The sequence below is a fragment of the Rutilus rutilus genome, assembly GCF_951802725.1.
Source record: "Rutilus rutilus genome assembly, chromosome: 20".
In the NCBI taxonomy this organism is placed as follows: Eukaryota; Metazoa; Chordata; class Actinopteri; order Cypriniformes; family Leuciscidae; genus Rutilus; species Rutilus rutilus.
Window position 1 is genome coordinate 23,479,160 of NC_140225.1, and position 13,442 is coordinate 23,492,601.

General features: G+C 39.7%; 1 protein-coding gene across 1 annotated transcript in view; it reads right to left on the bottom strand.

The window, feature by feature from the left end:
- Positions 1–13,442, bottom strand: part of cnnm1 (cyclin and CBS domain divalent metal cation transport mediator 1) — a 34,534-nt gene extending 21,092 nt beyond the window's left edge. Inside the window, exons 1-2 of the mRNA XM_084391996.1 lie at positions 11,815–13,442; positions 1,751–1,894 (exon numbers count right to left, since the gene is read on the bottom strand). Of these exons, the coding sequence (XP_084248122.1) occupies positions 1,751–1,894; positions 11,815–13,258 (1,588 nt within the window). The 5' untranslated portion in view covers positions 13,259–13,442. The remainder of the gene's footprint in view (positions 1–1,750; positions 1,895–11,814) is intronic.

Below are 13,442 nucleotides of genomic sequence, written 5' to 3' on the forward strand. Positions count from 1 at the left end.
AGGTGCCTGAATCGTACAGGTGAGTGAATCGTACAGGTGAGTGAATCGTACAGCTGAGTGAATCGTACAGGTGCCTGAATCGTACAGCTGAGTGAATCGTACAGGTGAGTGAATCGTACAGCTGAGTGAATCGTACAGGTGAGTGAATAGTACAGATGAGTGGGCAGGTAAGTGGTTCAGGTTTGAACAATGAGACCAGACAAGACAATGTGTGTCCTTAAATCTGGTGCAGAGTTGATTAGGTGAATAGTGTCTGAGCTGGTGATGATTGTGGAATGCGTGCAGGTGGCGGACCAGAAAGGATTCTGGGAGATGTAGTGCTGAAGGTGACAGGGCTGGTGATTTAGGATTGTGACAAATGTATAATCTGTTATAATGCACTTAATTAGCTATTTAATGGCAGGTTCCCATTGACACAACCTACCTCACTTTCTGGCTATTGGGATACGTTGTCACAAAAGGTCAAGATGGTATTAATAACTATAACTTATTTCCTGGGCGGTAACTGTAAAAATGTTCAAAAGTCATTCAGCAATTTAGCAGATGCCTTACAAATGAGGAATACAGCAAGCGAGTCATCATGAAGAGGCAAACAATGCAAGAAGTGCTCAAAATACAAGTTTTAGACATTGCTTTGAGTAGCATAAGCTAAGATTAAAGGAAAAAGAAAGGATAGATTTTTTTTTTTTTTTTTATGAGGTTAAGTGCTCACAGAAGAGATGAGTTTTCATCTGTCTTTTGAATGTTGTCAGGGATTCTGCATTCTGGATGAAGGTGGGGTGATCATTCCACCAGCAAGGAACTGTGAATGAGAATGTTCTGGAGAATGATTTTGTGCCTCTCTGTGATGGTACAACGAGCTATAATAGTCAAGACTTTAAGGTAAATTACCTTTCCAAGCTAGCTTAAGAAATATTCACAGTAAAACATGTAACAACCAGTGCTGAAAGTAACGCATTACAAGTAACATGAGTTATGTAATCAGATTACTTTTTTCAAGTAACTAGTAAAGTAACACATTCCTTTTAAATTTACAACAAAATATGTTAGTTACTTTTTCACATAAGTAACACACATTACTTTGTTTTCCTATTTATTGACCGACAGCTCTTCTGTCACCATGTTGTGAGAAATCATGAGTAAGTGCAGAGACGTTGTGGGCGCTGGATCACCGAAGGATCATTTCACTTTTGGTGTGAAGGGGACTTTGCATTAGCCAAAAATAGCCCAGCCCAAGTGGAAAAAAAAAGTAATGCAAAAGTAATGTAACGCATTACTTTCTATCAAAAGTAACTAAGTACCGCAATTAGTTACTTCTTACTTAGGGAGCACCGCAATATTTCAACACATTCCTTTTAATAGTAACTTTCCCCAACACGGTAACCCCAGTCTCCCCCTATTTTTAGCACTGTTAATATAATTAAAAGCAATCTGTTGATTGCAGAGAACAGGATTTGCCAGAAGACAAATAACACAGAGTTATGGAATCCAATAAGTGTGGTAATTATTTGTAACAGGGTCACAGTATTATTGACTATGCATGAGGAAGCAGCAGAGATTAGCAGGTTTTCACAGTCAAATGCTCTATAATGGCTGTTTAGAGGAATATATCTTACAATTCACCATTTTTGTAACTTTTAGATGTTTGAATGTTCACCTGAAGCTTTAATAATGATGGAAAGATGAGGCCAAGGATTTGCACAAGTGAGCTGGAGAAAATTTAAAGAAGAGAAATATTAAAAACACCTACTGTAAAGGTCCGTTTCGTCCACAATCTCAGATTTGATGATTTCCTCGATGACGTCTTCCAGAGTGACGATGCCCATGACTTCGTAGAAAGGATCTCCTTCTCCTTCATTATTGACCCTCTGCACGATAGCCAAATGAGATTTCCCTTTACGGTGCCAGAGAAAGACATAGGAGCATCATGGCAGGTTATGCAATTGGCATTTCATTTTATGCTCATAATCCCCATCCTCATTTAAAACACACTAAAGCTAATTTCACACAATTACAGTGCTATTAAATCAATCCATGAATCAATCCAGTTATTATGCAAAGTGTGCAAAATCAGTAGTCACATAACTTTAGTAAATGACGCCCTGTCCATTTGTTTTACCCTTTTATGGATGTGCGGTCTTTTGCATTGTTGCAGGAGTTGAACTTTGTCGCATGCCATAAAGAGTGCTTGATATGAAGGTTCATGACAGTTCCGAAGATCCAGACCTGACCTTATGTAAAACAGCGTTGAAGGATTATGCAATGGGGTTTGGGAATCCCTACGGCTATGATGATAAAGCTGACCAAGCTAAAAACCTGGAATCTGCAATTTGCTGTTTTAAGCTGCTCAGCCATTATTGGGCTTTCATTAGTTCATATTGCCCAATTTCCCTGCCTATCTATGTTTCATATTATGAAGAATCACGTTTCCTGTGTTAATATACATTGCCATTTTTTCACTTTTATTCAGCAAGGATTCATTCAAGTCACAGTAAAGACATTTATAATGTTACAAAAAATTTATATTTTACAATAAATGCTTTTTAACTTAATCAAGGCATCCTGAAAAAAAGTATCATGGCTACAAAAATATCAAGCAGCACACTTGTTTTCAATATTGATAAATAATAAGAAATGTTTCTTGAGCAGAAAATCAGCATATTAGAATGATTTCTGAAGGATCATGTGACACCGAAGACTGGAGTAATGTTGCTGAAAATTCAACTTTGCCATCACAGGAACAAATTACATTTTAAAATATATTCAAATAGAAAACCTTTTTAGTATCACAATATTAGCTATTCTTTTTACTATATTGATCCAATTTAACAGAATTTACTTGTTTTGTACTTCCACAACATTGTGATATGCAACAGATGACTTCATTTGAATGCAATACCATTTTAACAATGGCTATTCAATGTTTAGCAGATCCGTCTGAAGAGTCCCAACATTAAAAACTAGTAGTTGAAGTCTGGTCATTTCAGCAGTTTGATTTATCAATCTCATGTAATGTAAGGCATCTTTGCAAAGAGTCTGTTATTGAAATTTGGTACTGTTAACTTAAATCTATATTGGCACCAACAGCAAACCAGCAGCTTGTTTCTGCAGCAAAGTGCAGTGTTTTATTTCACTTGCAAAGTGGGCTTTTACATTAGGATCTTAAAGGAACAGCAGCAGCAAAAACAAAAACAAAAACAAAAAAAAGTCACAAAAAGCTAAATTGTGTTTTCATCACATAATGTTCCTTATACAATATTGTTCATTGAATTCCCAGACCGAAGCAATGAAACAAACAAAACATCCCAGCAAGGATTTCTGTTATTCATTAGATTTTGAATATCATTTCAGGCAAGGTTATTTTTGTCAACAAAAACTGAATTTAAGACTAAAACTATTGGTCAAAAAATTTTTTTCGTAAACGGAAATAAAATAGAAATTTCAACATGAATGAAAAACTAAAACGAAGCTGAAGCTGAAATGACCAAATAAGTATTTCCATCATAGACCTTATGCAAATACAGCTGTACCTTGATTCCAGGTAAGATAATCATCTCATGTGAAACTTAATAATAAACAAGATATCACTTGAGACAGGAGACCACACTGAGCAGATAATGGAAAAAAAAAACAATAAGCATATCTAGCCCACAAATAGACAAATTATCAACAAATGTCTGGTAAACAAAAGTAAACAAAATGTCTGGTCTGACATTTACTATGAGTATACGATATTAAAATATACAATAGACATAAATCATATATGTATCAGTACGAGAATAATATTTTAAAATATTAATCATAGAAATAACCATAGAAATCATACGCAAATTTTTTGGTCTTATACACCAAATGTGACCCTGGATCACAAAACCAGTCACAAGTCGCATGGGTATATTTGTGGCAATAGCCAACAATATATTGTATGGGTCAAAATTATCGATTTGTCTTTTATGCAAAAAAAACATTAGGATACTAAGTAAAGATCAGATTCCAGATTTTTCAAATAGTCATATCTCGGCCGGCTTATTTATTCAGCTTTCAGATGATGTACAAATCTCAATTTAAAAAAATTTACCCATGTGACTGGTTTTGCGGTCCAGGGTCACATATGTTTAACAAGATTTCATCTTTAATATGAATGAGTATGAATTAATATTTTTTACTTTTATACTTTTAAATTGCATTTATTTGTTTCTTTGTTAAATCAACCAATTTTTATTTATTTATTATTAAGAGGTTTGCACAAAAGTCAACTGGAAACTGAAAACATTAAACTTTGCTGGATTTAAATGACCTTACCTGGAAGTGTTTTGTTAACTAATATAAATATAAATGTGTTCACGAAATAAAAAACTAAACTAAAACTAAAATTAACAAAACCATTTATGAAACTAACTAAACTGAAATTTATGGGAAATTTGAAAATATTAAAATAAAAACTCTTTTAAAAATGCAAACCTATAATAAACTTGATTTCAGACAGAGAGGATTAAATGATATAATCCTCAACCTTTTGATAGAGAGAACCTAAAGCCTCTCTCTCTCTCTCTCTCTCACTGTGGTCTCCATGGTAGCGGTGCACACTGAGTGAAAGTGAAGAGTTCTGCAGGAGTCAGGTGGAGAGCAAGGGCAATGCAGCACTCGGCACCATATACTCCTCAAAGCTGATGTGCAGGGAACCGCATTACATCACTACGATGTTATATAACACACACGCGGAGCCGAGGGGTCTGAGCCCACACGGATGTCCCTGCGATTCCCTCAGCTGCTGTGCCAGCAAATGAACTCATTAAAGCTGGCACTCTACTCATGTGATGCGCGGCAGAGCAGTATGGTGAGAAATGCTAAATAAAGCACAGAGTGTAGCTGAAAATAGAAAGAAAAATACAGAACTGACGAAGGAAATGCCTGACTGTTTTCTAAGAACTGCAAGTAAATGGATGATTTATGTTAAGTGATATGGAGATAGAGATGTGCATGTATGAACAGTGACGAGCCAAAACTTTATGACCACTCATAGGTGAAGCATATTTTGTTGATTGTCTCCTAACAAGGCCACGTGTCAAGGTCTGGGTAGATTAGATGGTAAGTGAACAATCATTTCTTGTAGAAAACATGTTGGATGCAGGAGAAATGGACAGGAGTAAAGATCTGAACGCCTTTGACGAGGGCCAAATTGTTATGGCAAGGCGACTGGGTCAGAGTATCTCTGAAATGATAAGGCTTGTGGGTTGCTCCCAGTCAGTAAATGTAAAGTCTATATAAGAACTACACTCACCTAAAGGATTATTAGGAACACCATACTAATACTGTGTTTGACCCCCTTTCGCCTTCAGAACTGCCTTAATTCTACGTGGCATTGATTCAACAAGGTGCTGAAAGCATTCTTTAGAAATGTTGGCCCATATTGATAGGATAGCATCTTGCAGTTGATGGAGATTTGTGGGATGCACATCCAGGGCACGAAGCTCCCGTTCCACCACATCCCAAAGATGCTCTATTGGGGTGAGATCTGGTGACTGTGGGGGCCATTTTAGTACAGTGAACTCATTGTCATGTTCAAGAAACCAATTTGAAATGATTCGAGCTTTGTGACATGGTGCATTATCCTGCTGGAAGTAGCCATCAGAGGATGGGTACATGGTGGTCATAAAGGGATGGACATGGTCAGAAACAATGCTCAGGTAGGCCGTGGCATTTAAACGATGCCCAATTGGCACTAAGGGGCCTAAAGTATGCCAAGAAAACATCCCCCACACCATTACACCACCACCACCAGCCTGCACAGTGGTAACAAGGCATGATGGATCCATGTTCTCATTCTGTTTACGCCAAATTCTGACTCTACCATCTGAATGTCTCAACAGAAATCGAGACTCATCAGACCAGGCAACATTTTTCCAGTCTTCAACTGTCCAATTTTGGTGAGCTCGTGCAAATTGTAACCTCTTTTTCCTATTTGTAGTGGAGATGAGTGGTACCCAGTGGGGTCTTCTGCTGTTGTAGCCCATCCGCCTCAAGGTTGTGCATGTTGTGGCTTCACAAATGCTTTGCTGCATACCTCGGTTGTAACGAGTGGTTATTTCAGTCAAAGTTGCTCTTCTATCAGCTTGAATCAGTCGGCCCATTCTCCTCTGACCTCTAGCATCAACAAGGCATTTTCGCCCACAGGACTGCCGCATACTGGATGTTTTTCCCTTTTCACACCATTCTTTGTAAACCCTAGAAATGGTTGTGCGTGAAAATCCCGTCTGGCACCAACAACCATGCCACGCTCAAAATGGCTTAAATCACCTTTCTTTCCCATTCTGACATTCAGTTTGGAGTTCAGGAGATTGTCTTGACCAGGACCACACCCCTAAATGCATTGAAGCAACTGCCATGTGATTGGTTGATTAGATAATTGCATTAATGAGAAATTGAACAGGTGTTCCTAATAATCCTTTCGGTGACTGTATATCAATCCAGTAATGTCATCGATTTTTGGGGACCAAGCACTAAAAGATAGGCACCTATTATATTTGTTAGATTATTATTTTATGTTTTCTGTAATGGGGTCTATGGCGACACCTATAATTCTCTAGCACCACCAACAGCTCAAAATTTCACATATTTTCTGAACTTGTGAATGAAATAGATACAAAATTCTTCCATTTCATTCCTTGGACTTGTTTCAGTTTGCCCAATTTTCACCACACCAGATCCTTTTCAGACAAAGCCTCAGCAAACTGAGCGGTACGAGTTTTTGGTTTTCAGCACCACTCTCTGCTTAAATCCCAATGGAATTGCTGGCAAATGTCAAACAGAAGTGATTCTGCATCTTATAGTGATTTCGCAGACTGACACAAAACTTTGTACGAATGGTTGCCACAATGCCCTTAAAGAAAACCCACCTAAATTTGGTGTCAGTGCCACCTACAGTTCAAACATTACGTTATAATTATATTTTTTAATTCTTTTAAAATACAAAGTTCTGTCATGAAACTGGCGCAGGATAGCCTGGGTATCCCCATGCTGCCTTGCGCGCAGCGCGATTTTACGATTTTCAGCGGGAGCAGCAAGACGATGACGATGTCTATGCGACACACCGAAGCAGTTTGTTTATATCTATGGATCCAACATGGCAGCAGACGCGAAGTTACCTTTCGATGCAGCCTTAGATAGTGTTCTAAGTAGTTTAGAACGCAAGTTTATTTCGTCTTCTTCCTCGTCGAATTTCTGTCGCTCTACATACGTCATCTAATATAATTGAAACGATTGGCTATGAGCTACGTACAGGCACATTTGATAGACATTCGTAGCGCCCAATAAACGGCTCTGGGCATTCGTAAACCACGCCTCAAATACGAGAAAATTAACATGTGGTTCCCAGACCACGTCTCAATGAGACGAGGTCTGACGTTAGCCAGGCTAGACAAACCATGACAAGACAAACCATGAGCAAATTCATGGTACCCTCCACCTTCCCCAGCTCCTCCTGTAGATCGGCTACGGGTAAATTCATGTATGCTATATAGTACAGCAGCAGCAGCATGTTTTATTTGCTCACAGCAGTGTGTCGTGTATGTATTGTGTTGTATGGGCTTTTTGTCTTTATAGAACAGACCAGTAGAGTTAGAAGAGGAAACAATAGAGAGAGGGTTGTGGAGGCTGACAACCAAGTGATGATCAATTAGATCCTATAGTGATTTCTTGTTTCTAAAGGCTACGTCTACATAATCCGGATACATTTGAAGACGGTTTCGTTTTGAAACGCTCTCCATCCACACTAGCGTTTTCAAGCTTTTTTTAAAGTTGAAGAGTGTACAAAGTAATATATTTTAGCAACTGGGTTAAAGTGAATAGCACATAACAGGCACAATACCGGTTTAAATATGAATATCCATCGGTACAATATGCGTCACATGACTAAACTTGCGTCATCGTTTTCAAAAACTTCCATTTTCACAGTCCACACTACAATGCCATAACTTTTTTCAAATGTATCCACTTTGGAGAGCGTTTTCAAAAAACGTATTGGTATGTCACCATCTTATTGTGGACGAAAGGCCAAACCGGAGAGAAAACTGAATACATTTCAGTTTTCAAATGAAAATGTATTAGTGTGGTTGCCTTAATCCCATTCATGGCACTCATGGTGCCTATGTTTGACCAGTTTTAATATGTTTGAGTCAAAAACCATTTAAAAATGTTCTTTTTTGTTCCAGAGAAGGAATATGGTTTGGAACGACATGAAGGTGAGTAAATTATGACAGAATTTTCCTTTTTGGGTGAACTGTTTCTTTAAGAGTTTTTTATTTGGCAAATTACCAATGTGTGTTTTAAATTTAGCATTTGTTACGTGCTGAAAATAATCATGGCTTTACTATTTTTTAAAGAACAGCTACATGTTGACAGTTTTAGCTCTTTTTCAGAAAAAGGTAATTATATTCAACTTCACCTTTACCTGCTGTTCAGCATCTGCCTTATTTCACTGAATGGAGAGGGAAAGGTTTAGCCTGCATATTTCATTATCCCTGCTGTAATATGTTCACTGGAGGCAGAGGCTTCAAAGCGTGACAGGCTGGGTACTCACAGTGTGAGGAAGCAGATCCTCTTCTCTCTCGCTCTGCTCTGTTTGTCCATACGGTCCCAAGCTGAGACACTGATTGGACCAAAAGGTCACAACTTCCGCTAATCTGCCCTGATGTTTCTCTACAGACAAGCACTCAGAGGAACTTTCATTTAAAGGGATAGTTCACCCAAAAAATGACACTACTTGATTTACTCATCTTTGTGTCTTTCCAAACCTGTTTAATGTCTTTACACAGCTAAAGCCAAAATGTTGTTGCACTGGCAAATTTTTGGTCAGTTTTGAAGCTCATTGAACTATCATATGTAAAAAATAAAAAATCCATGAAAAAAACCATACTATAACAATATACGAACATACTGTGTGTATTTGAAATTACATGAGGGTGAGTAATAGAGTGCAAATAGCCTGCCGTGTTGGCAGAGGCTATTTACACTAACCACCATTGTCTGATTGAGCCAGCAAAATTACAAGAAATCCCGTTGATAACAGGATCAGTGGTGTGGAGAGTAAAGCGGGTGGCGTTAGCTTTTGATCCGCCTTTTTCCGAACTCATCCGTCTCCCTTTTCCCATTGCATATCAACTCTGAGAGACCAAAAAATATATATATGAAGAGGTCAGATGCAAAAGCCTCTAAGTGCCATCTGAAATCTTCTTCTAGAATGATCATTTTTATCAAGCTTGTATATATAAATTCAGTAATGGCTATGAAAATGACCTATTAATGGTCATTTAAGTGAAATTACTGAACTTAATTATACGAGCTTGATAAAAATGATCATTCTGTAAGAAAATCTCAGATGGCACTTAGAGGCTTTTGCATCTGACCTCTTCATATTCAAAAAGTGGAAATAAAGTGCCTATCGGGAATTGAATAGTGGGAATAAAGTGTTTTACAGGTAGGGTTAGGAGGCCTTTAGGGACAATGTCCCAATTAGGCAGCAACCATTTATGATTTGAATAAATATAATCAAATTCACTGAATATGTTATTATTGCATGCTGTTTTATAACATATAGAATACACAGAGGTGAAAAATACTACCTGCCACAATTTGCACTAAATATAAATAGCATATATCACTATTTGCACTATCTGCTGCCTTTTTTTGGGGTGAACTATTCCTGATTTCTTTTTTTTTCTTTTTTTTAACTAGTGTGTTTGTTATATCATTTAACAAACCCTTACAGAAAAGCAAAGAACACAGTCAATTTATTCTGTCATCATTTTTGCCATATATTTGCTATGTTAGAACTTCTGAAAAAAGCATGTACAATTAGTTTGCGTGTCTGAATGTTTGCAGCAGGGATGAACAGTAATTAATTCATTATGAATCTGTCTGGGGCAGTAGTCCTAAAGGGATATCATTCATATAGTACCTTAAAGGGTTAGTTCACCCAAAAATGAAAATTCTGTCTCACCTTCACTCACCTTCATGTTGTTTCAAACCCGTAAGACTTTCGTTCGTCTTCGGAATGCAACTGAAGATCTTTTTAGTGAAATCTGAGTGCTTTCTTTCCCTCCATTGACAGCTATGCAACTACAACTTTGACGCTTCAAAAAGTTCATAAAGAGATTGTAAAACTAATCCATATGAATCAAGCGGTTTAGTCCAAATTTTCTGAAGAGACTCGATCGCTTTATATGATGAACAGATTTAATTTAGGGTTTTATTTACATATAAACATTGATCAATTGTCTTGGAACGAGATGAGGGTGAGTAATAAATGACAGAATTTTCATTTTTGGGTGACCTATCCATTTAAGAGTACTAAAGTGCACCTTTTAGTGGTAGATAAGGTAAGTTATCCTTTTAAGGGTACTGCCCCAGTGACAAGCTGTTGTACCCCTAAAGAGACAATCTGACAGTGAACAACATCAACATCTCTAATACTCCATATCCTTTACAGTTCCTAGGAATGTTTATTTGAATGGAGCGATTACTGAAAAATGAGAGCGATCCACAAGACGAACTTTGACCTCAGTGCTAAATTGAATGAATTCTCTCAGACAGTTCTGCTGTGTGGTAGAACATAAATTGAAGTCTTGCTCAAAGATTAAACTCAATCCAGGGTTAAAAGTGCAGTGCGGTGTCAGTCTGTGATAAAAATCCTATTTTTGGTCTGGGACTTTGCTTAAACTGCCCTGGATTTTCTACAGCGGTTATGGAACTGACACTGCTGATGATCCCTTTACTATTTTACTGCGTGCGAACATTTGTGCCCTGCGGAGATGGTAAATCTGGTGAATCTTGTACCCATTGAGAGCGGTAAATCTGACAGGTTACTGCATTATGCTGAAGTAAGTCATTCTGCACCCTGCTGCCGCTCTGTAGCATTGACTCTGTGCCTTCGTAGAAAACACCATCAATCTCAATAAGACTTCATTACGTAATTGCCACTGTGATGCAGTAAAGGCCAAACTATGATTTCATACCAGGCGTCAGAACGCATCACATCACTGTCTAGGATTTGTGCAAGGCAGGATCAAGAGAAAACTGCATTCATCCCTGCATTCCACAAATGTCAGTGCTTGGCATTAGTAATTTATGCAGTTTTAGAAAAAAGAAAAGTGTGTCGAAACATGCTTGTCTGCTCTGCACGCAAACAATCCCTGCTGTCGTGGTGAACTGTGATGACAGAATTAAAGTAGTTGCCATAGGAACAAATTCAAATTATTCAAGTCCAGCCTCTAGCCATGCAGATGTCAGATGAAGTTATAAAGATGAGGCTGATGCTAAATCCTTAATGTGCAATGCATATCAAAATAAAATAATGTAAAATATTATATATATTTATATAGACCACATAGCCAGAGGGCAATGACAAATGGAAGGGCAATGCATCACATTTAACCAGCATATTTTCATCTATAATCTCATGAAGTACAGTATGTTCTCCCATGCACTGCCACTGTGATATATTCTTAAAGGGACAGTTCATCATATACTCCTGGACTCACTGTTTTGCAACCCTGCATACCTGAAATGTATGCACATCTATATATATATATATATTATTATTTTTTTTTTTTTATTATTTTTTTTTCATACAATAAAAGTTAATGGGGTCCAGTGTTGTTTAAAATATATTTTTGATCAACAGAAGAAAGAAATATATAAAGGTTTGGAATGAAATGAGGGTAAGTAAATTATGGCAGAGTTTTCATTTTTGTGTGAACTATCCATTTAAGTTCGATCTTCACATAGCCTAACTAGAGTAGGTAACAAACATCTTACCTTTCTTGAACTGTTCCAGCATTGCATCCAGTTTGGTGTCATTAAAGACACAGTGCAGCGGGTGCTTGTAGAACTGGGTGATGGTTTTTAACGGGGTGCAGTCATCTGGATCAACAAAGGCCAGATCTTTAACAAACATAATATCAACAATATTAGACCTTTCGTTCTCAAACACTGGAATGCGAGTGTATCCACTCTGCATCACGTCTGACATGGTGTAGAAGTCCAGGACGGCATCCGAGGCCAGCATGAAGCAGTCGTTGAGAGGGGTCAGCACATCTTCCACCGTTTTGCTCCTGAGTTCCAGAGCTCCCTGGATGATGTTCAGCTCCTCTTTCACCAGGTCATGATACGGGTCAGTAACTCTCAGCATAGCCAGTAACTTCTCCCGGGTGTAGAAGTTGCTGATTTCCTGGTGCAGCATATTGTCTAGGAGTTTACTGATGGGATATGTGATGGGGAAAGTCAGCAGCATCAGCATCTTGGTCAGCCACACGGTCTTAGACGCGATGGCCAAACCGTGCCTGGACGCAACCGAGTGCGGAAAGATCTCTCCGATGAAGAAGATGAGAAAAGTGCACGCTGCAGTGGAGACGGGCGTCCCTCCGAGGATCTGGCATATCCAGACCACCAGGAAAGTGTTGGTAAACACGTTGCACAGCACTAAGGTGCACAGGACGTAGTTGCCGTGTTTGCGCACCGACTCGATCTTGTGCGCGTACTTTTGCTCCATGTCCGTGCCGCTGTTCTGCAGCACTCTGAGCTCCACCGGGTCCAGCGCGAGCATGCTGATCACCAGCCCGCTGAAGAGCGCGGACAGCGCGAGCAACAGCACCGACAGACCCGCCTGAAGCCACCCGTCCGCATGCGGCAGCCGCTCCACCACCGCCAGCCAGAAGTCGCGCGTCCGGTAATGCACCCACTTGATCCCGTCAAAGGCGCAGATTGAGTAATACTTGATTTTCTCTCCTCTCCGGAGGTCTTTGGCGAGCAGCTCCACCAGGATGGAGTTTTGACTAGAGGCTGACTTGAAAGAGCCGAGAAGCTCTATATCCGAGCTCCTCGCGCTTTCCTCCACGCACAAGTTGCGTTTGGGATGCACCTGCCCCTCTCTGCCCGGCTCCGGTTCCTCTATGAAGGCGATCCACGGCGCGGCTCTTCCACCGGTGCTGCTGACGGTCCGGTTGAGCCTCTGCGGTGATGCTGCATAGTACACGCGTAACATGAACCGCGTCCCTTCGGTGGCCTTCAGCAGCCCGTCCTGCACTGACAGATCTCCCCCCGTGGCCTCCGGTCTGAAGCCCAGCAGCCCGCGGCTCGGTGTGGGGAGAGCCGAGGCGATCAGCAGGAGCAGGGGAAGAAGGCATGGTCCAGTGATGCGGTGCGGGAGGAGAGCATCCGCAGCATCCGCAGCCATGATGCTGAGTGGGTTGTAGAAGGACATTGGCGAGCTGGATCACGTGGCGAAGACACACACCCACGGACACACATATCGACTCTGTTTGCCGAGTCAGTGTTAACAGCTGGAGTCTCGTGTAAATAAAAATGACACCGCAGTGACGTCATGACGCGTCGCAGTGCTGCGATACTGTAGGGAGCGAACATGAAATGTAGGCTAGAGTCCAGAA